Source organism: Styela clava, chromosome 6, assembly GCF_964204865.1.
Source record: "Styela clava chromosome 6, kaStyClav1.hap1.2, whole genome shotgun sequence".
Taxonomy (NCBI): Eukaryota; Metazoa; Chordata; class Ascidiacea; order Stolidobranchia; family Styelidae; genus Styela; species Styela clava.
The window spans coordinates 22542625-22566411 of NC_135255.1; the positions used below are offsets into that span (position 1 = coordinate 22542625).

The following is a 23787-nucleotide window of genomic DNA, read 5'->3' on the forward strand; positions in this document are numbered from 1 at the left end:
CCGGCGACACCCTAAGAATCTACACGCGTGTTATAGTCCACATCGCGTCCTATGAAAGTGGAAAAATAAAGACGAGTATCACTGGACAACAAAAATAATAATTCCCAACACAAAATTAATAAGCATTGTGTATTCCCAATTTTACCGCCCCTGTACGCCAAGTATCAGTATACTTTCGAAGAAATTAGGATATTACTTCTATCAAAATTGATGCTTCCTTTAAATGCAGATTTAGCTTCACATTAAAATCGAACAAATATTGCTCTATTATTACACTTTAAATGTAAATGTTTGCCAGTAAACTCGAAGGAACAAAATAAATACCATCCCTGCCACCTCCCGAAATAAGTGGCGCGGCGGTGTGGCTCAACGGGCTAAGCGTTAGGAATACGCTCGCCACCGCACCTCTAGTCACTCTGCATGGGTTCGCAGGTTCGAATCCCATGCAGGGATGGTTATGTGCGAGAGGATTGCTGGACTCCTCGCCGTCGTTGGGTGGTTCACGTAACCGCTGGTCGGTTACGGCTTCCTCCACCACCAAGTCCATGCTTCCGAAAACAAACAATACAGTAAAAACTAATCCCATACCCGACTTGGAATGGTAACCGGACGAGAGGCCGTGGTTCGCCATATAGATAAGCCGTATTATCGGCTTTCCTCTCCCCCGGGATAAATATGTAAATCCTATCCTATCCTATCCTAAGTAATTATCCAGTTGATGTTTGAGTTAGGAATGCAACTTACGCTGGATAAATACTTATTTGTTATTTCAAAAAACGTGGCGGGGCAGTTTTTCTAAAATCTAAAATTTTTGTATTAGTGACAGGGGCTTCGTACAGTGGTAGCCTACTCAGTTTGTTGCCTGTCCGAGAAGTCATTTTATTTCATGTTGCTGGGCCCGACTGATTGAAAACCACAGATCTGGTGCGGGTAACTGTTGTTCTATACATTGAACTGGGGTGTGATATTCTGGGCGCGGAGACGTTCTTACTGGATATTTCATTGCTTAGAATTCGAATTTCAGTAAAACAGTCTTATTCATTCTCCCACTTCATGCAAATACGAATAAAAAATTGAAAATCTTACACTCACCTTCTTCTTATCTTCAACATTACGGATATAATTCCTATAGCAATTAAAGTAATACGACATCCATTAAATCCGGCGTATATGACATGTGTTGGACGACGAGCCCGTATAGCGACATCAACGTGGAACTAACTACGGTACTCAACTAACGCTCATATATTAAATCTGACTCTCCGAACCACAATTATTATCTTAACTCAGAGGTCGGCAACCTTTTGTCGCTCGCGGGCCCAAATTTAGGGTTGCAACTCTTGCAAGTGATTGGCGGGCCGCATATTTTTTTATAAAGTTAAAAATCGAACGGATGGTTGATGAATCACATTTTTTCACACAGATCATTTCTCAAAATATTCCATTTTAATATTTTCTGCGTCATTGAACCTTTTGCACTTAGCATCAACTTTTCTGCATTTGTCTAATTATAATAATTAAATTGTAGACTCCTTAAACGAGTAATTGTGAATTATATACTTGATTGGTTATAATATAATCTACATGTGTCTCACAATAAATTCTGTTACGTAAAGAATATAATCGTCAAGACAGCTGTTTTGTTACTGTAATTAATTAAGTGAAGCGCCGCGGGCCGGATTATATTACTCCGCGGACCAGAGGTTGCCGACCCCTGTCTTAACTGAACTTACCTTTTATACAAAAGCGAGCTAATACTTTAGTACAAATATTTCATCATAAAGATCCCACATTTCCCTATATTTATTGCCTATGACGTCATAAATACGAATCATTCTCATGGCGGAGTTGCATAAAAAATCGTTGCCAGGTGTAATACCGAAGAATAGTGTGGTGGCGTTACTCATGACGCATTCACATTAGTTAAAACTATTAAAAGTTTCACAGTCTCATTAACACTTTTCGAAATTTTTTATAGCTATTCAATGATGTTTTCTAAATATATATTAAAAACATTAGTGTCTTTTTTTAAATTTTATACTTATTCGATTTGGCAACTTAGTGTGGTCTTGTATTGAATATTTCTGAATGCAACACCGATGCCTGAATACTTTCAATAAGATACCGATGACCTTCGTGACTGTGGCGGAGTTGCCGTTGTTGAGTTGCATATCGGTAACCTTGCCTCTTGTTTAAGTAAGAAAATTATCAAACTCATCCAATCGCAGTTACCATAATCTGAAGTACCGGTAGGTGTTATGTTCGGCATCCGGTACCGACAATCAGCAATCAATCGCGCAATAGAAAAATATACCGGTATGGTACGGTACCGTACTTAAGAAGCTCAGCGATTTAAAAAAAATCAAAGCTACTCAGTGTTCAGGTGTGGCAGTAGTCTAATACGCTGGGGTCATTCTGTACAATTAATGGTATAAAATGAAATATTGTAGGCAATTGAAGTAAAAAAAAATAAGTTTTATTCTTAATTTCTAAATTAACCCAGAAAATTGTTAAAAGTATGAACAAATGCCGGAATGCCAAAATTGATAATAAAAAACTCAGGGTTAATTAGGAACATACTACTGTATTAATGCCTGAGAAATGGTGGTATGGATAAAATGAAATTTTGTAGCACAATCTTTGTCTATATATGAATTCCAAAGTCTGAAAGTAGCCTCCAGGTCGATAACTTACTCGAATAAAGTGTGGCTTCCGATATGTACATGAGCACTGACTTAGTCTTGCTTGTTCATCTCTTTTATATAGTATTTGGCATGTCTATCCTTTTATTTAATATATCTTTCATATGTTTATTGAATATTGGTCAAAAATATAATAGAAATGGTTTATATTCAAACAGGTGTTAAAACTTTATATTTAGTTACTGATTTGAGTAAGGTTGAGCTGACTGATCATGAATGAAGATTACATTAAACAAACAAATTCAACCCAAGCCGGTTTGCTTATAACATCACTCGATAGCTTGAGAGAACAAAACATTCTCTGCGATTTTGATGTCAAAGTTGGTGACAAATCCTTTCGTGCTCATCGCTGTGTCTTGGCAGCCTCATCAGGATACTTTAAAGCCATGTTTACGAGCAAAATGAAGGAATCTCGTGATGGTTTTATTGATATGAAGGATGTCGATCACAATGGGATTTCCCAATGTATAGAGTTCATGTATAAAGGAGTAGGAAATTTGAAAATGGAGTACCTTCAACAAATCCTGCAAGCTTCCAACCTGTTACAAATGGTTAGTTTGACAAACTTTTGCTTCCATTACTTGAAAACCAATCTCTCTCAAACCAATTGTCTTTCTGTCATCAACTTGGCTCAAGCGTACGATCGTCATGATATAAAAGAACAAGCAGAACAGGTTCTAATCACTAATTTTGAATCAGTAATTTCCTCTGAGATGTTCCCGTTCATTATCAAGCCAGATCTCCTTCGTTACATAAAAGTTTCAAATGTGAGTTATCAAACATCATGGCAAGCTATGATAACATGGGCAAGAGCAAAGGATGAAAATGCAGAGAGATGTTTTGCCGATCTTGTTACAGTCATCAATATTTGGACTTATCCTTTTAAATTTCTTCTGGAGACTGTGTTGGAAGAACCATTGGTGAAAAGTAATGACATTGCAAAGAATTCAGTCATCACTGCATTATTCTCTGATGTCAAGAATCTCGAGACAAATCTTGAGATTGACAACTGCTTCATCCTGAAGAATATGGCTGAAACTCGTCAAGTCACAAACTCAAATCCAGTGAAAGATGTCATGAATCGATTTCTGGAAGCAAATTTCGAACTAATCATTGAGAAAAAAGAGTTCTGTGATATAAGCAAGGATGATATCATAAGGATTTACAAATCCCCAGAAACAAAATATTCTTCTGAGACTGTTAAGTGGCATGGAGCTCTTAGATGGATAAAGCATGATATTCAAAAAAGGAGAAAATATTTTCAAGAATTGTTCGGCCTTCTCAACCTCAGAAAATTGCCCCTGCAATTTCTCAAACAAACCGTTCGCTCAGAAACTTTGGTCAAAGATTCTCGTAAATGTTACGATGTACTTTTTGATGAAATAATTTCTCGAGCCGACGAAAAGTTTCCAGATCAAGAAACTCAACAAGTGGTTGTCGCTACCCCAAGTGCCAGATCGCTTTCGAAAACTTCCTTGGGCAACACAGCTTCGAGTCGCCAAAGTTTTAAGAAGGCCCAAGAACCACAGATGGAAGCAGTGGGTGGATACGGGAGTGACACTTCAGGTACAATCTCTTGCATTTATGTTTCATAACTGAGATTACTGAAGTGAGCAGTGAGACCCAAATCACTATGGGTTATTCATGTCTAGTTACATTTGGCGAGGTGGTTAAAGCATTAGGCTCAACCATTACAATTTCAGATTACCTTTCCCTCTCTTTGGTTGGTTGGTCCCCCCACCTCAGACCTCACCCGGGGTGTAATAGATTGAGTAGGCAATGCCGCTTCTACAAATAATAGTACCATGCATACATATCTGATTTCAGCCTAGAATTGTCACGAGGGCTTATAATAAATGATGGGACTTATATGATATGGGATATATGTAATATTACAATATGCAATATATCTTTTTATTTGACGTATTATTAGAATCCTGTCCGATGGTAACTCTTACAAATCCCATTATCTAAAATAATTCTGCAATTTACAGGATCTCAGTCTTCAAGTCGAGCTACTTCATCTGGTCTAAGAATCATCAACCAACAACCACCTGGTGGAAGAATGACAGTGGAAAGGTTGGATGAATCACTGCCAGGATATGAAGGGTGGAACACTTCTGCCATCTCCTACTCATTCCCTGCTGGAAGTCTGAATGTGAGTCATGTAATGAATTAAGTTGGTTGAGTAATAAATTATTTACTGGAACCAGGAATTCTTGTTGTATTAATTTACATTGATTTACAAACCTGTGGCCTGCTAAGGAATTTTGTGCGGCCTGCGAATCATCTGAAGTTTTCCTTGAAACTGTCGCCACAATTAGGCATGTCACTTTTTCGCCGGATAATGATTTTGCAGTTGCGCAAAGTATTCAATTGACGACCAATTAAAGTTTATATATAATGTCTTGCTTTATTGATTTAATTGTGTGTTCAATGTGACCTGCGGTTGCGTCGAGAAAATAAGAATATTGCTACAAAATATCACGGCAATCCATGGCCATAAAAAGTGATTCAACTGCCCGATTTATTTAGTTTTCAATCATAGTTTTGCGAATTATACTAATTAGATGTATTCTTCACTTTATCACCATGCTTCCACCCAAGATAATTTTCAAGACGTCAGAAAAATCTCTATATTTGCGATAAAATATCAAAGACTACAATTCATAAGTACAGTGAATTACAAAATTGATTGTACAGTATTACTTCGATTACTTGCTGCAGTTTTCAAACGACAGTTCATATCTCCCACACCCGGTCGATTGAGGTGACGTCACACGAAACTGAACTCAATCGATACTATACAAGTCAAAACTAACAATCAAATTTTTATATGCGGTTGAGTTTCGTCAGTTCGTCCTGATAAAAAACGCTTAATAAAGAAAAAGATCCCCATTTCACTAAGCAAAACATGCATTGAATGTTCTATTTTTATTTTATGTTGCAATATAACATCAAATAACTTCGGCAGTATGGATGCAGTTGTTCATATTTGTTGATGAAAATTAATTATCAGGTATTATCAGAGTATGACTAAAAAGTTGTTAAATTTACAAATCTTGCTTATGCCACTTGGCTCTCTTGTGGTATTTTTCAATGTATTTCAAACAAGTTTTAGTCTTCACTAGGCCGTCCAAAATCGAATATTTTTTTCGATTCAAAACGAATCAAATACTTTTCTCGAATCGAACCGAATATTATTGCGCAATCCTAAAATTGTCGCTATTGTACAATAAAAACTCCCTCTTTGATATTGTGATAACTTATGTGCAGTTATATCTAAATTATTGCTATTATTTTGCATAACTATGTTTCCAGAGTTATAAAAGGAGATCACAAGCCTTCTTGAACTGGTCAGAAAATTAGGGTTTCGAAAACTATCAAGTGTTATTAAGAGTTGGAAATTGCACAGAATCTTTTAATGGATTCAGTTTCAATAGGGCATGCAAACCCCGTAGTTGCTATTTTAACCCTATTATCATTAGTATTATTAACTCAGGATTTTGTGTAATTTTCAGTAAAATGATAAACAACTAATAATATAGTTATAACTAAAATTCAAAATTGCCTTTCGAGAACTCACAAATTCAGAGCTAGTTTGATGACATTATTAGTTGATGACCATATTGTTGCTGTACAACAGCCATCAACATGCAAGAGTATTGCCACTATAAGAAATTACAAATTCTATTGGAAAAAGGTATTAGACCTCCAAAACGTGTTTCAGTCCTGTACCATGTTCCTATGACTGACTCAACAGCTACAAACCGATTCGGCAACCGATGCTAAATTTGCCTTTTTCTCCTTGTGTTCTCTCAAAAAACCTCATCTTTAAATCTTTGTTACCGATAACTTTTCATATATGATCATGCATGAAATGGATCATTACATGTCATCGGGCAATAGAAGAGACCTTTTTACAGCAAAGAAAGCGATAGAAATGTGTTTTTGCTTGCCCAGTGAAAAATACAGTGCAAAAGGTGGCCGTGAGGCTTATTATATTCGTGAATTGGCCGAAAAACGCTTCGAATAATTTGCGATTCGATCGATTTCGAATATTCCGTTTGCTTGGACAGCCCTAGTCTTCACATATGCCTCAGTGTTCTTGCCAGTTTTAACAACTTATCAGTGATGGAAGTTGAATAACTCATTATGCTTATTTTTGCAGGGTGTTTCATATGAGACGAAAGAATTTACTGAATATTTGTCTGCATCCTGGTACCTTGAAGAGTTGCTCCAGAAAGCATTCAATGCAGGATTGCTCTTCAAGATTCAGATAACTGAAAGCAATGGAGGAGAAATAATATGGAATAATGAAATTTCTCATAAGACTAACAAACATGGAGGCCCAAATAAGTAAGTTGTTTAGTTGAATAATCTAAAATCTGTAAATTCTTACATGGATTGTCTGGAGCCTCAAGTAAATTATCTCAAGTAAGGATGTAATGAAAATTCAGTTCGCACAAATTTGAGATTCAAGATTTTTGGAAAATGTGGATTGCAAAAATTAAGATCAACCTAAGCAATTTATTTTCCAAACTGACCTCTGATGCAAGGTTAGAAAAATGGACTTTAACATGAAAAGTCCTGATTTGTGTAGAAAAATGGACTTTAACATGAAAAGTCCTGATTTGTGTAGAAAAATTGACTTTAACATGAAAAGTCCTGATTTGTGTCAAGGACTGTTTCGCAAACTCTTATATATTAATCAAAGAAAGGCATCTTTGGTTTGCAATTTTGATCCCATAACTTTCCAATCAGCTTGTAGAATTGGTAATTACTTGACACAGATATCATGCCCAAGGTTAAATCAGGTATTACATTCTTATCATTCATTTCTGATTCGATGATCTGGGAGCGTTCTTTCTATTTCTGATAAATATTGTCCAAGATTTGTTATGATGTTGCCAAAATATTGGGGTGGTATGCCTTCATTTTTTACAACATCAATATCCAATTAGTAACAACTAATTTTTTTGCTTTTTTTGTTAACATTTCATTGAGCATCCAACTTCATAAAGAATTATGTTTTCACTGCTTATTCCTAAAATGCATTTTGCTGTGAACAAGGCCCTGTACAAGCTGTCACTGAGATCTACCATGATTTAAGGATGTCTAACAAGCAATGTCTAATGTATTAACTAGGCCAGGGCTACTCAACTATTTTCACCGAAGGTCCGACACAAAATTCAAAAATTACCGGGGTCTGGTCATTCCAAAAAATATATCTTGACTATGCAAACAAAATTTCAAATGCATCGCTTGAGTGAGAGTGGCTATAACATTTTGTAACATCGGGTACGGGTTAATGATCTTCTAATTTCAAATTTTGAAAATACAACCTGACAAATATCATGCAAAGCCACAAAAACACACTAATGTTTACCACCATGTCCAAAAATATGTAAAAAATGTATCCAAACACCCGATAAAACTGAGTTTTTATGCCACTATTCACATCTTGCTGATTAGCCAATGTTATATTGGAGCAAACAAGAGAGTAGATGATCTGAGAAACGTATGTGGCCATGACAATTTCTACCTCAGCAGTTTAGCGAAAAATGCATTTCGATTATTAATCAAAATTCTAAATAAAACAACGCATTCGAAGTCAAGAAGCAGCCGTGGTCCAAATTTAATACTCGAACGGTCTGGATTCAGGCCGCGGTCCACCAGTTTAGTAGCTCTGAACTAGGCTATCAACGCTCAATCAATTCTTATTCTATATTGTATTCTGGCAAAGATTTCCTCAGCACCTTGGATTGAGTGTTGGGGTTAAGTTAGTATCCTAAAAAAACAATTATTCGAAAATTTATCTCTACCTACAAGTAAAGCTGACAATTTTTTCACACATAAAAACCTTACATTTACTGGTAAATCTTATTCATACGGACATTGCTAACTTAAGAATTCATTAGTACTGAGGAGTCAAATATTTGTGACTTTGGGAGTTCAATTATTGAACATCAGATTTTTTACAACTGAATAAAAATCAGACTCATATGCAACTACCATCATGCATTCTAATCTATTTCAGCAATGGATATCCTGATCAAGTCCATACCAAAAGGCTTCGTAAAGCATTGAAGGCAAAATTAAAGGCAGAAGGAATCAGATTCTAACAAGAGCAATGGACATTGTACACTATACGAACAGTATTATATTGAATCTCGTCCATTTAAATTGATACTGTCATTATCATAAATTTTAGCAGAGAAGGATAATAGCGACCACTTACTGAATATTAGAAAGTTCTGTGAACTGCAGTATCAGTCAGATTTGACTCTGCCTTTTATGTTTGAAGCAAACTCTGTTCTGTTAGTTTGAGAATCATCAAGAATTAAATTTGGAAATGATTTATCATTCAAATAAGCCTGAATCTTCAAACAAACATTTTCTATCTTTCCAGTTTTTGTCCAAGTTTCTCCCATTTCTTGTCATGGCTAATCAATTCCATGGTAATTATGCATGTACATTCAGTATTTGCTTAGGTACATACTTTTTATTCTTGCCCATTTATAATTCATTTAGATTCTTTCAATCTTTCCACTCGACCAATTTCATAATGTAACTTTTGTGTGTTATCGCACTTGCAAGTTTGATACTTTTACTTATCTAGGATTTTTTCCAACTCTTGTATCACCGCTACGCCAACTATGGAGTCAAATTATAAACCAGTATCGCTCCCAAATTCTATATTTAAGGCTTCTCCAAAATTACTTTTCCTAAAGTTTGACATATTGCAATCTGCAGTATGACCAATTTTGTTTAACTATTCATCCGATATGTTTTATCTTCCCACTGTTAATTGATTCCATCTTAATTATGCATTTAGAAGTCATTTTTTCACTTAGGCCCTCCCATATTTTCCTTCTAGGAATTAAGTTTTTTTTATAATATTTATAAATATTCAAAGGGAAAAACGACATTTTAAAAAGTTAAATTAAGTATTAGTAAAGAGGCTCTATCTAAAGGCAATATCTAAATATGAACTAGATTGAATGGGTATATATATATATGGGGAAGCTCTGTAACAAACCAGAGGATACTGCTATATAGGTTCATAATTCTATTCTAATCGCTTGTCATTTGAAACTTTTGTCATGGTTCAGCAATCTACATTGTAATTTGTAATATAAATTCCAAATTTACTTCTGCTAGCAAAAGATAACAATATTTACCTTTAAATCTTCCTCACATTTCATTGGTGCTAATTGTGTAAATCAATATGCGATTTTCTCTTCAACTACACTTTCATAATTATTTAATTTATTCCATTCACTTGAATCTTAATGTTGCGAGTCATTGCTACATAATAAATTTATTTTGTGACATTTGTTGATTTATCAACTCTGTACACTGTGTTAGATCAAGTAACTATGGATACCAGAGGGCTTCAATGTAATAAAATCATAAGTGATTAAACAAATTGAGTGAGAAATTTGATGCTGGATTATTTTCCCGACAACCTTTATCCAAATTTGCTTTAATGTCAGTGCTAGCGATTCTATATCCATTTCCAAGTCTTTTTCTTTTGTAAGGCCCACTTTAGAAAAAAATATGTTGAGCCGAAAATTGTCTTGACTTTTTCAAATATGGAAAGTTAACTTGGTTGAGATGTTTTTGATGAAAGTCGCTAGGATTCATTTCTAAATAATTTGCTGTCAAATCTTTTTCTAGATTAGATTCAGACAAAATCAACTTAAGGTTGGAACCAAAACCTATTTAGCTTTTGTATCTCTTAATAGAATTTTTTTTTTAAACTTCTCTCCAATTGCCTAATTCTCAATTGCCCGTTCTTACTAATTCATTAGCGTCTGCTCAGCACTTTCCTTAAATTGCATGCTGCACAGCAAGTGACAGCTTTCTGAATCGCATTGTTTGTTTCGCTGTTAGGAGATTATAACGCCATACGCATAGATAATAAATTGGACTCGGATATGAGCTTTGTCACGCAAAAGGGAACGAATTAAAATAAATTAAAAACTCATTTCGCTGGCTGGACACCATCCAAAGTTAGCACTTCTCCGCAGGCCGCACAATTTTCCCTTGTGGGCCGCATTTGGCCCGCGGGCCGCACTTTGCACACCCCTGACTTATGCAATCACAACTTCTAATCTATTCGATGTATAATGTACCTTTTTCATCAGAAGTTTACTTATTTTCTAGTATTCTGTTATTCCCCCCTAATTGCGCTAATTTGCCATGCATGTATTTTAATTTGGTAGTTTTAGAAAAATATTTTTTATTACTTGAGTTCATTTTACTGTAGAAATCAATTGTCATCATTATCAGCTGTAATACAAATATAATTTTTTTTTTTATATATCAGCCATTGTGCTTTACTAAATCCTAGTTAGAGCTTGGTTAATTTTTCCATTACTATTGTAGCATATTGTTGCATTGTGCTTTACTTATTGTTCAGAAACATTGGCTAAACAGAAAAGGTGACGGAAACGTAATAATTGAAATATAATCAAACAATATTTCCAAGCATGAACATTGATTGACTCGTTTTCGTAATGTCAGTCGTCATTGGTCAGATTCTGCTATATTGTTATATTCTTATGTTTTCAGAATTTAGGTTTTAATCGAGCGGTCATTTTGGCCTTCCATTAATAGAATAAAATTGCTTAATTAAAGCTGGATTACGTGTAGAAACTTTAGTTTCGAAATGTCGCGATAAAAAAACGATAACAAAACAGCTTGGATATATTACTGGTCGTATTTTACGTTCGGTATTTTTTAATTGCAGCTACTTAGTCTTTTAAGAACCAGATATTGATTTTGAAATTTTAACACAGTTTGCGAATGCCAGCACGTAGAATACTCCCAAAATGAGCACTAAAAGTAGTCAAATGGTAGTAGAAGTGCAGGGAGAATTTTTCACTCGTGAAAAAGTTACTTTAGTCGTATCTAAATTTTCAGAAACACTAATAAAACTGACAAATAGCACATAAACCGAGTCAATAAGTCTGAGCGACCGCCTATATATTAATTTTAACATATTGCTGATTGGTCATCAATATGTAATAAACGAATCGATGCTCGGGCAACAATAACGTTATCACCAAGCCGACCTCTGAAACGCCAGAATCTTGTTTTGAGGTTGAATGACACCATAAGAACCAGTTGTCAGCGTTATTTATAATGCATATCGCGAGTTATATCATACTGATAAGAAACCGACAACCGTTTAGGAAGAACCGCGTGTTTGCCTACCCTAAGTCCCAGCCAAACTAGAGGATTCGTGCTCGTATTGGTATTGCATTGCTATGAACGTCTACAAACTGCCAGTATTAAATAGTTCCAACTGGTATTTCGGCGTACTTTTGTTTTCTGTAATCATGTTACGTCTTCATACAACGTAAATCATAAGCCATTGGTCTTGGTTATTCTGATAGTTTTCCACGAAATCGAAAATTTTCGTTTGGTGTTTCGAGAAAAAATTCATAATCTAAAAAGTGTTCCGCGGTTCGAAAAAGACTGGAAATCACCTGCATACTGTTATTAGAAGAACTTTTTCTTGTTCGTCATCGCTAACTCGAATATCCTACTTCCTACATGGGGCAGTTGATGAATCAAACAGGAGAAAGTTCCTCCTAATCTTGATATATCGGTGTAGACCAGAGATTGTTTGTTCAGAATGTACAGAACGAAACGACTTACGAAATTGACACATATACCAAATATGTTGAGGTCTACTCTACTTGTGTAGACTTGGTACAATTTGTTAAAAAGGAATGTGCTATTTTCATTTAGTCCCGATAAGCCCGCGGATGGAATTTTAATCAACATATTCCATTACTATCCAATAAAACCATTGAGTGAAATGTCGTGACCGACGGTAACAAAAACAACTGTTCACGCATATGTACAGGAGACACAGAAATACGGGGTGGGGTGCCAGCTGATACGGAAAACGACGATAATATTTATAGGTGAATTGATAGATTTTATTTCTATGGGGGTAAATGGTGCGTTGTTCGTTCTGTATAAGTTATTTATGCATGGTAATCGTTTGTCTATTTGTGCTTAAATCCACTTTTCATGTTTTTTTTTAGATCTATGGAATTCGAAATATTCCTAATGCGAATACATCCATCTTGACTGATTAAAATTTAAGTGTTAAAGCAGGGCATGTAATTTTATAGTATCTTTGTTTTTGTGCAATTCATAAGGATATTTTTTACTTTAAGGGTGGAGTTGTTCTTATCCTTATGGATTTCATAAAAAGTACTGAGTCTTTCAATGACGCAGCCTGATTTATCGCGTTTGGATCATTACACGTGCAATGAAATATATACATTTGGTGCCTATACTAGTGAAACAAACCTTTCCGGAAAATTGCATTTGCATTTCTAAACGACAATTGAATATTTGATTGAACATGACTGCTTGGTGAACATGTAAAAATCAACACTTTTAACAGCGGAGCATCTGTGCGTTCCCTGTTCCCGCCAACGTAGTTATTCGATTCCAAGTAGTGTCTAACTAAGCATTAGGAATACGCTTGCCATCGCTCCTCTGATTACCACGCGCGGGCTCGCATGGAGATGCTTGCTGGACTCCTCGCCGCCGAAGGGTGGTTGACATGACCGCTGGTCAAAAAAGTTGCAGAATCTAAAATTCCTACTTCGACAAATTTAGAATTTCAACCCTGCCGAAAATATGACTCAGGCTCCGACTCCATCGAAAATTCTGAATCCAAATTCCTGATTGCGGACCGTTAGAACTGGTAACCGGACGAGAAGCCGTGGTTCGTCATATGATTGAGCCGTCTTATTGGCTTTCCGATCCGCAGGGATAAATATGTAAATCCTATCTTATCCTAGAAACTTGAATTTTTTTTTGCTTTTATTGTATTGTCATTTTTGTTTTTACCTCTTAAAATATGATCTAGTACTTTTTGATATTGTATGCTTAACGTGACAAGCTTATTTCGAAGTGACTTTGCCAGTGTTCTATTGCCAATGTTTATTTTGTGTGTCCACCTCATTTCATACATTCTGAAGTGAGTTAGTTATTTGTTAAACGAATCCATATCTGTCCATGATTTCATATATACCAGTTATATTGATTAATATTCATTGAATCCTCAAGTCGGAGAGTTTCCACAAATCAGTATGCATTAAGTTTGATTAAATAAATACTTTCTTTATTTATAATTATTTCCAAAATTTCTGTTCGAATATTGCTGGTATATTACATCTTAATCTTTGCGTGAAGCTTTCAACGAAATTTGTCAATCGGTTTGCGTTGATTGATATCTATGGACAACTGCACTATCGCTGATTTCATGATTAGGTTGGTCCATCAACGGCAGTAATTCGTTTCAGGGTGAACATATTCCTGGCCACCGACGAAAACATTGACGTCCAATGGGCCACAATATTTAGCATGTCATACAACTCAATGTTTATGTGCTCGCAACGGAGGTAATTTTACAGAAATAACTTGATTTTTTTATTATCTAAAACTACGATTTCTGTTGCCGTGAACCAATGTGAAACGTGTCAGCGAATACCCATGAATTATGCATGCTTCCATAGGAGGGCGCCCGCGAGTGCGTATGATCGCGCTTACAGGGGGTGTTTTTTCATATTTTGATGCTTCGAATTTGAAGTTGAACGTAAATTAATTAGTCAAAATAGTGCTCTAAAATGGCTACTTGGCGAATACCACGAAGCCAAACTTGGCATATATCAACTTATAAAAGGAAATGTATGGGAATTATTCTGGTAATTCCGTTTTACCGCCGGTTAAATAGAATAATGCGCGAGATCTTTTAGTCAATTTTAGCGAGTATAGTATAATATTTTACGATCGAAGTCATATCCAGTGTTGGGGAAACCGTTCAACATATCTAAACCATTGCGCGGTCTGACGAAAAGGGTTTGCACCAATGTTTCACACGATGCTGCTCTAAGAGTCGAAGGGTTGTGTAAAAACATTCAACACATAGACTTGCATGCGACGAAAATAGTTCACTGGAATATGGAAGGTATTATTTTTGCGAATACATAAACTATCGTGCCTAATGTCTAAAGATTTAAGAATAAATTGACTTAGCAGTATTAATGTGTAGTATTAATATAATAACTGTATTTAAACAAGACTTCTCCATGGCACTGCTTTGTAGAAAATCTGGATGATGTACCTCAGGTTAGGTGGTTTTTTGTAACCTTTATTTAGATGCGCATTTCATGAGCAAAGTCAACTTCCTGTTGTCTTGTGCGACCAAATATAATTTTGATAAATTCCAACGCAGGTTTAGTATAACATGCTCAGTTTTACGGGACACGTGAAGTGACCACGTTGTTGACATATTTCAAAAAAATATTTAACAGCCTATATTCAGAACTGTTAATTAGTGGAATGAATGAGTTTATTGGTCAGGTTTACATTTCTTTCTCGTTTTTTCAAGCTAATTATGGGGTTGTTTGTGAAGCAGAACCGCAATGTCTACTTTGTTCTGTCTATGAGTGAGTCTCAATGAAATTAGAACGAGAATTCACCTACAACTATATTGGACAGCTGGATTAAATTCGCACTGAAGAAATGAGACTTAACCGAAAACGAAGGTCTTATTTTAAGGACAGAAGTAATAATAATAATTGGCGAAGTCATATGAGCGGTTAAAAGTTGTGTGTAGGCTACGTCAGTAACAACAGTCTGTTAGATACGAAGGCCGGTGCATTGGTCGATACCTTGGACAATATTATGCGTTCAAGTCGAAACTGTTCAGTAAGAAATGAGGCGTGTAACATGACGTTTCTGTCAGTAAAATTGTAAACTCTGGTTCAATTTGCGGGGCACCCGATTGACATTGACAGCCTTGACTATGCCGAAACTGACGCATTCATTATCCATAGCGTAAACAATCTTTCAGAAATAAGCAGAACATGATCGACTAAGATAATTAGACAAAAATTTCTTATTTTCTACCAATCGGAATTTGGTTTCAGGGCGATTTATTTAATTGATGAGTAGCATAAAAACGCCTGAAAATCAATTTTGGCAAAACTGTTGAAAGTACATTCGCATAATAACACCATAACAAGACTACCACTTCGAGTAACAGTTATCTAGTGACTAGTTGATACTCAAGCCAATACATCGGTCGATACTTTGTACAGCATTATGCTGATAAGTCAAAACTGTTCAATAAACCAACAACAAAATACGGAGTATAACGAGACGTTTCCATCAGTAACAGGGTGAACTTTGCTCCAATTTGCGTTGGACCTGGTTGACGGGTTTGACTACGCCGAAACTGACGCATTCATTATCCATCACGTAAATATTCTTTCGCACAACCTACGCACAACCTAATCGACTAAAAGAATTATAGTAAGATTTCTCATATGATACCAATCGGAATTTGGTTTCTGGGCGATTCAAGACCGGGAATTCATTTCGTCGTTAAGCTTCATTAGTGTAGCGATTGCATATGAAACACCAGTATTTGTAGGTTACATATTATTTTATATGTATTAATATAATATTTTCCAACCAAGTTACAACAATGTCAGTACCGCAGTTTGTATTCTGTCTAGTTATAGTATGCTTCTATAACCTAGTATTTGACTTGACTGCGCGCTCAGAACATTTTGATCTCTAAGTGCATTTCGTAGCTTATTTGGTCTAAGAATATATATATAACAAAGCAGAGAAAACTATAATTAGAAAATCGGCGTATTAACGTAGTGCTTTCGTGTAAAAATGAGTAAAACGTAGTTTATAGTCACCGCGCAAAAATGTGAGGGCTCGATCACTAAGTGTGATAATTGTGTTATTAGACTCGCAATTAGGAAGGTTCCGACAATCCTGCTACTAGCGTCAGACCAACTAAGATTTGAATAGCTAATAATATTTGATCAAACAAGTGATCCAGGCTAATGCTTAACACCCCCCAGGATCAAAGTTACATCACAGTTCCATCGAATTTTTAGACTGTTGGTTTGTTTTATAGCTACAGTAGGTAATACAAGAGAACGTGAAGTTTAAATGTATGATTTAGAAAAATGATATAGCGCTCAACTAGAAACATTAGTTAACTCAAAACGTTTCAATAAATTACGTAAATTGCAGAAAGTGATATTAAGGGTTAAATTTAGCAACTGTGTGCTAGCATCGAATATTCTATGTTCTGATGATGAAACTGTCAAAAAACAATTTAGCAAAATTGGCGAATGTACATTCGCATAAAACTTCAAGCATCCGATTTTTGGGAAGAAGATAAATAATAAATAAAACGTGTACGAAGTGCTTGAGAAAACGGTCATTTTTTAAACCCATGAAAAATGTGTGAGTCACAATAATAATATTATATATGTCTGTTTTGTTCGTTGACTATCATTGCATTCGTGGACACCGGAAAAAAGAGCTCCAACTCACTACGCAATCTTGTGACGTATAAGTGACGTATTATTCACCAACACGGTGACCTTTGCTTCTAATCGTGGCGAACCCTATTGGCGGCGTTGACTATATCGAAACTGTATGACGTTTTATAAATCGCATACCTAGTATTTATCAATGTCCACAAGATTAAGGATGTTTTCAGTTAGTTTGAACCGACTTGGCAAAAGCATCGCGAGGAGGTAAAAAATTTGGTAATCCCAAAGTATGTGAACCAAGATGGCGGACACCGGAATGTAGTATGTGTACCAGGATAAGGTTAATTTATCTATAATTTTATTCCAGTTTTTCTTATTTTAGTTCTATTACGAGTTCATAGACTAGCCAAGCGACTCCCGTATAGTAAATTGTACTTGAAATCATGGCCTAGCCCTAACTTGGTATACATACCACGTTCCGGTGTCCGCCATCTTGGTTCACATACTTCGGAAGTACCGAAAATTTGACCCAATCAAACCAAGATTGGTAATATTATTAGCGATCAATCCAAATTTTGTTTGTGGGCCATTCCAAGATAACAGGTGTTGACGGCTTCTTTCAGTATTGACGTATGGTCCAGGAATATATTTAGGGGCATTTCAGAACAAATCACTCAAGGTCAGCTTTATAATCGAAGGAAAAATTTCGATAACTTTTAAAGGTAAATTTCGTAACTTGTTCACGACATACCAGAGGAAAGAACTATGTTTTAATACGTGTTATTGCTTAAATATTTCGTGCTGTGCAATCGTTGTTTTCCTAATATATTCTTAGCATTGAGTCACTGTTGACGCATACTAAGCTTAGAAAATCGCCTAATGACTTCCTTTTACAAAGTGATAGACGCACGTTATTGCTCCTATAACGCTTCGTAAGAAAATATTCATTGTATTAGATTATAACGCTTATTAACGTGTAACGCTTTATTTTTCATGCTGCAGATATATTTACTACATCGTTTTCATTACTATATTTACTGAAATGACAACAAGAAAAAACTCAGGAATAAAATGTGAGTATTTTAGGGCCATGTAAGCGGACTGCATAGCATGTACATACGAACAAATATATGGATAGGTATATTCGGACCAAGGAACTAGAAAACGATATTCATGTATAAGTACGAGGCAGGGTATCATGAAATGGGGTCACTTAATACTGCAAACAAAATTATTGAATTATTCCTTAGCAAAGTCAAACTTTGAGGAGACTCATATCAAATTAGACGTCTCGTACGCGGAACAAACGATTTTGAATAATATTATAACAATAATAGCCCATTTTTATCAACTTCGTCGTAACTCCTTAGTCTGGAATTTCGTAAAACATTTTGGTAACTATAAACAAGCGTACTTCTGTTAAATATTTGGTGAAAATTTACAAGTTTGCGATACATCCGACAGGGCATACGAATGGCCTGACGGTGATTGAAAGAAACATTGAAAATATTTATGTCATTAGTTCCATAGCCTTTTGATAATTCTGTTTTAGCGAAAATACTAACTGAGATATGTTTTACTAATAAAACCTTGCTTTTACGTAATAAAAAGATAGCAGAGTTTATTTGCCAAAACTACCTTTGACATTTGAGTTGAAGTTTGTAATGAACCCCGTTTCAGAACCGAAAAATTCTTTGTAGCGGGCTGGTATTCACTCCGTTTGATTTTCCACAGATACGCTGGTCAAACTAGGCTGTTGGAAAGACACCGGAAATAGAGCAATACCAAGCGTTGATGGAATTCTCAGCAAGATGTATGGGTCCTATCGTAGCAGAAATGACCCAATAATAAAATGTGCTGACTATTCTTGGAATCAAGGTAAAATAACTATTCTATAAATTCTACAGAGAAAATTAGTATAGTATGAACGTAATTCTAAACGAAAATTCGAATGAGTTTGGATTAAGATAACTAAAACACCTAATTCATTTGATGGAGCTTCAAACATGAAAATTTTGCTCTGTCTACGTATAGTACCAATTGAAAATCGGAGTGATGTTTAAAATATTGAATATAAAATATTTTCTCTTGCGATACGTCGATGATCGGACGGTGATAAAATACGCTGAATTTCATCTTTTGAGTTACTGGGAACCGAAATTGGTATACTAACGTTACAACCTGTGAAGGGGGTCTGAGGAGGATACATTTTTGTTTTTCCTAAGGTTTCGAAGTATTTGGTGTTCAAGATGGCGGCTGGTGTGCATCAAGCAAAACTGCGGAGCAAACGTATCAAAAATATGGTCCATCTAATGCTTGCAAGCCTGATGAAGAAGGAGGACCATGGGCAAATGAAGTATATAAAATGATAGCAGTTACTACAACCACAGGTATCTTTTTCACAACATCACGCACGGCACACTGTAGAGTCGCATAGTGTGCTATTCAGGATTTCTATAATACATCCGTTTGATAAGATGATCATTGTAATATTCAAAGGAGCGAGGCAAGAAGTGTCGCCGCAATTTTTAATTATGTAGCGCTCAAACAAACTCCAGGAAGTACTTTCGTTTTTTGTAATTTGGAACCATCATTCTGAAATCTGAAGCAATTATTGGCATGCCCGGAGCGTATCAGGTTTATGACATGACTCAATAAAACTTTATTTTGGATAGAGAAAAACAGTGATTTAAATAAGCTTTGTTCAGAATATCAAACGTATAGCATGTATTGCAAATAATACATAGACTTTTGGTAATAAAAGATATTCGTGGATGATTCTCTTCACCACTGTGGTTTCTGTTTTACCAGTGTCAACAACACCTACATTACCGGAAACGACCTCGTTGAGATACGTGATGACCAAACACGGTAAGCAACTACTATGACTGATCAGGCTAGACTTTCAAAAATGATAAAATGAAGTCCATTAACAGCAACCAAAGTCATATAAATTAACATAATTAAAGAATATTCCGGAATGTGCAGGATCGGGTTTCTTCTGACTAGTTGAAATAAGGAAAAATGACATTTTGAATTATGGAATAGTATGAATAAAAAGCATCGCAAATACAAATAGTTATGGTCAATTGTCTAAAACCTTGAATATTCGCAAATTGGCAAAATACTCGTTAGGCCCGTGTCACATGGATTATTATCAATATAATTATTATAATAATTGGGTGATGTGTGTTGCTAAATTTATGGACTGCAAAATATTGTATATTTTGTTAGATAATAACGAAAACGGAACGAAACTGAACTCCACTTTGACTGCTCTTACTTCGGAAACGGACATTCTTAAAGACGGTGGCAGGGACGAGCTTGGATCAAACTCACAAACACTGCAGATAGCTTTGCCAATCGCTTTGGTTTTAGTAATGTTTTTTGTTGTACTGGCCTTCGTGATATATTGTATAAGGTGGGTATAGCGATAGTCTCAGACTCTCCTACCATAGAAAATTAAGTCAAATTCGAATCAAACATATTTGACATGTGTTTTGAAACCTGGAACTTTGAAAACGCTAGTTTGTCAGAATCTCTTACAGTGCTAGAGAGGTGGTGATTTTTAACAACTGTTCAACTTCGCCAAACTTTTGCCAGAGCAGACATACCGCTACCAATATTCTATATATCTATTTCAGGCGACGAAGGAAGGAAATGTCGGATAAGAGTCAATCAACAATGAGTGGTGTCACAAACGATACTTATGTTTCATCGCCTTCAGACTTGGAAGTTAATCAAGACCAAAGTTATGAATATGTAGAGGTATAAGAAAAATATTTAGATACGAAATATTTACATACCCTCTCTGTTTAGTTTTTGTCCTTGCTCTTCTCATATAACAAGCACCCACAATGTTCTCAATGAAATTGAATGAATAAATAGTTCTATTATGGCAGCAAGTGATTTAACTTCTCCAATAAACTCTTGGGGGTCCATATGACTTTGAATACAAATGTAGGGGTACACATTTCGGCCTTTACAAAGCCCTTTCAATATAATTTTACTCGGTTTTAGGAGAACGAATATGGCATCCCTGATTTTTACGAAGCAGTTACAGAGAATTCCAGTCCGAACAGAGATAACAACAAAACTTCAAATTTTGCCGGGGACAGTGAACGACAATTTTACTATTCTTCCGTCGATTCGAAGCCGGAACAAATTCTGGATGAAAACACTTATGAACCATTCGAACGTGAGAGTCGCGTGTTAAGCAATATTAGACTTGAAAAAGAGAATATTCTATACGGTGTTAGGGAGAATGAGTCCAATCCGAAGCGATCTCCAAATATAAATCTCGCGTTACCTGGCAATGTAACAAACGTTCGTCTGAGCCAAGACAACATATTATATGAGCCTACGGCATCTACAGGCCCATTTTATCAAAACGTAGCCGAAGATGACATAGCGAAAGTTGAAGTCGCAAATGTACTTTACAGCATTGGTACATGATGAACTTTTTCCTTTATAATTATTCCCAGAAAATAAGGCACAAGTAATAAACACCCTATCACCCGTGCTACTCAACTGGCGGACCGCGGTCCGAATCCAGACTTTCGACCATTTAATTTGGACCGTCTGCTTGTTTATTTTGGCATCGTTTTAAAATTTTAGATGATTTTGATACAATTTAAATACACCGCTACAGTTGTGCGACATTTGTGAGCCATTCATTGCTCTTGTATTTAATTTAATATTGCATTTGAAGTTTCGTCTATTTAATGAAATAAAGTTTATGAAATATCCGGACCCCAGTAATTTTAAAGTTTTCTAAACGGACCTTTGGTGAAAATAGTTGAGTAGCCCTGCGCCGTGTCCTACTCATTTATGCTAATTAGTATATTTTTCGGGAAATAATCCGTAAATAAACGTCGTATGAAAAGAATTCTATTTATGGTCAAAAGTGCATTATTTAGAACTTTGTTTCTGCAAACACGAATAGTTTTGATTGATCTTTAAATGGAATTATTGTTTCCCCACCAAAGCACTAAAAGCTGTTAAATATATTAATTGATAAATTGAGTGTAGTCATCTTGCAGTTTGCCTTGTTTAAAACATTTACTTGCGTTTAACCTTCGCTGCGACAGAATAATACTCGAGATGTTAATGTTATAATGACCCAGGTTTAGAAAATTTCAACGCGAGTATAAAATGTATAAGTGTTACGGAAAACTGTTTAACATAACCTATGCCACTCCGCGACCTCACGAAAGGGGGCTTGACACGTTGCTGCTCTAGACTCTAGACCTAGAGAGTCTAAATATCTACACAGAGTTGCGTTGAAAATACTTAAAAACATAGATTTGTATGCTACGAAAATAGTTACTATAATACGAAAAGGATTATTTGTGCAAGTCACAAACAACTATTGTGCCTAATGTTGATATGCCTGATGATTGAGAAATAACTTGACTTAGAAACTCCTACAAGGCACTGCGCACTTCAGTAGATCGTGCTCAGGTTTACGGGACACGCGAAGTGACCACGCTGTTGTCAGACATCTTTTAAAAAAATATTCAACAGCTATGATTCAGAATATTTGATGGATCAGGTTTACATTTCTTTCTCGCTTTTTCAAGCTAATTGTGTTTTTTTTTGGTGATTCTACAATGTCTACCAGGGGTCGGGAACCTTTATTGTCAAGAGAGCCATAAAACGAATATATTTTCAATTTTATTTCTGTGCGAGCCATAAAACGAATTTGTACTCAAAAGTCAAAACATACAATGTCCCAATATACAATTAATGTGACTTCTGATGCTGCATGTTGTCACTGAGGGTCTTGAAGTCTGGTTGATAATTGGTGAGGTTAAGTTTCATACATGCGTTGAGGCTTTCATCTGTTAAAAGAGATCGCTGGTTTGTCTTAATGTTTTTCAAGTGTGAGAACGACTGCTCACATGCATATGTGGATCCAAACATGGTCAATACAGCAATACACACTCTTTTCAGTGTGCGGTAAGTGGCAGGAAGCGCGTTCTAAGTTTTGACAATCAACTGGTCTGCGGGTTGAAGTTTTTTCATTTCTGTCCATTTATGGTTGATCGCGAGCTCCGCTTGTTGTCGTTTAAGTGTTTCCAAATTTTCATTTAGTGATTTGAACTTGTTGACCCATACGTCTGAAACCTTCAGGTCAGCAACTTCTAACTCAAAATTTTTGATGCAGACACCAGGAATGCAACTCAAGTCGACGTCGTTTACAGCACACTCATATGGATGAGTGATGAACTTAAAAAGACTAATGCTCTCACGAAATTCTGCAAATCGCGCTTTGAATGACTGCAGGAGATTACATGTGAAGCCAACTAGCTGCTGGAGATCGAAATCATGAGTGGGATTATTTGCAGTGATTATATCTTTGAAGTTTTTCAGCCTTTCGAAATGTAACAGACGACCCGTTCCAAGATCCTCAATAAATAAATCCAGCCTTTTTTCAAATGCAAACAAAGTTTGTTGAAGGGATGGGATTGTATTTCCAATTCCTTGCATTTTCACATTGAGCTGATTAAGATGTTCAGTCATGTCCACGAGATAATAAAACTTCCGGAGCCAGTCAGGATTGGTTAACTCAGGATGCGTAACGTTTTTCATCTCAAGAAAAGTTCGGATTTTATTTAAACATTCTGCAAAACGGTTGAGCACCTTCCCTCTTGACAACCAACGCACATTGCTGTGCAAAAGCAAGCCGGGATAATTGTTTCCAACTTCAGCCATCAGTGATTTAAACTGGCGATCAT

At 35.9% G+C, this 23787-nt stretch overlaps 2 protein-coding genes across 2 annotated transcripts; both read left to right on the top strand.

The window, feature by feature from the left end:
• Positions 1-2254: 2254 nt before the first annotated feature.
• Positions 2255-11669, top strand: LOC120330755 (uncharacterized). Its single transcript, XM_039397662.2, has 4 exons — positions 2255-4268; positions 4697-4860; positions 6874-7061; positions 8743-11669. The coding sequence occupies exons 1-4, from the start codon at positions 2915-2917 to the stop codon at positions 8825-8827; spliced, it is 1791 nt and encodes a 596-aa protein (XP_039253596.2). The 5' UTR covers positions 2255-2914; the 3' UTR covers positions 8828-11669.
• Positions 11670-17625: 5956 nt separating this feature from the next.
• LOC120330759 (uncharacterized) lies at positions 17626-21840 on the top strand. The gene is made up of 8 exons (XM_039397669.2): positions 17626-17769; positions 18050-18120; positions 18782-18925; positions 19273-19437; positions 19859-19918; positions 20282-20468; positions 20692-20815; positions 21068-21840. The coding sequence occupies exons 2-8, from the start codon at positions 18090-18092 to the stop codon at positions 21500-21502; spliced, it is 1146 nt and encodes a 381-aa protein (XP_039253603.2). The 5' UTR covers positions 17626-17769; positions 18050-18089; the 3' UTR covers positions 21503-21840.
• The last annotated feature ends 1947 nt before the right edge of the window (positions 21841-23787 follow it).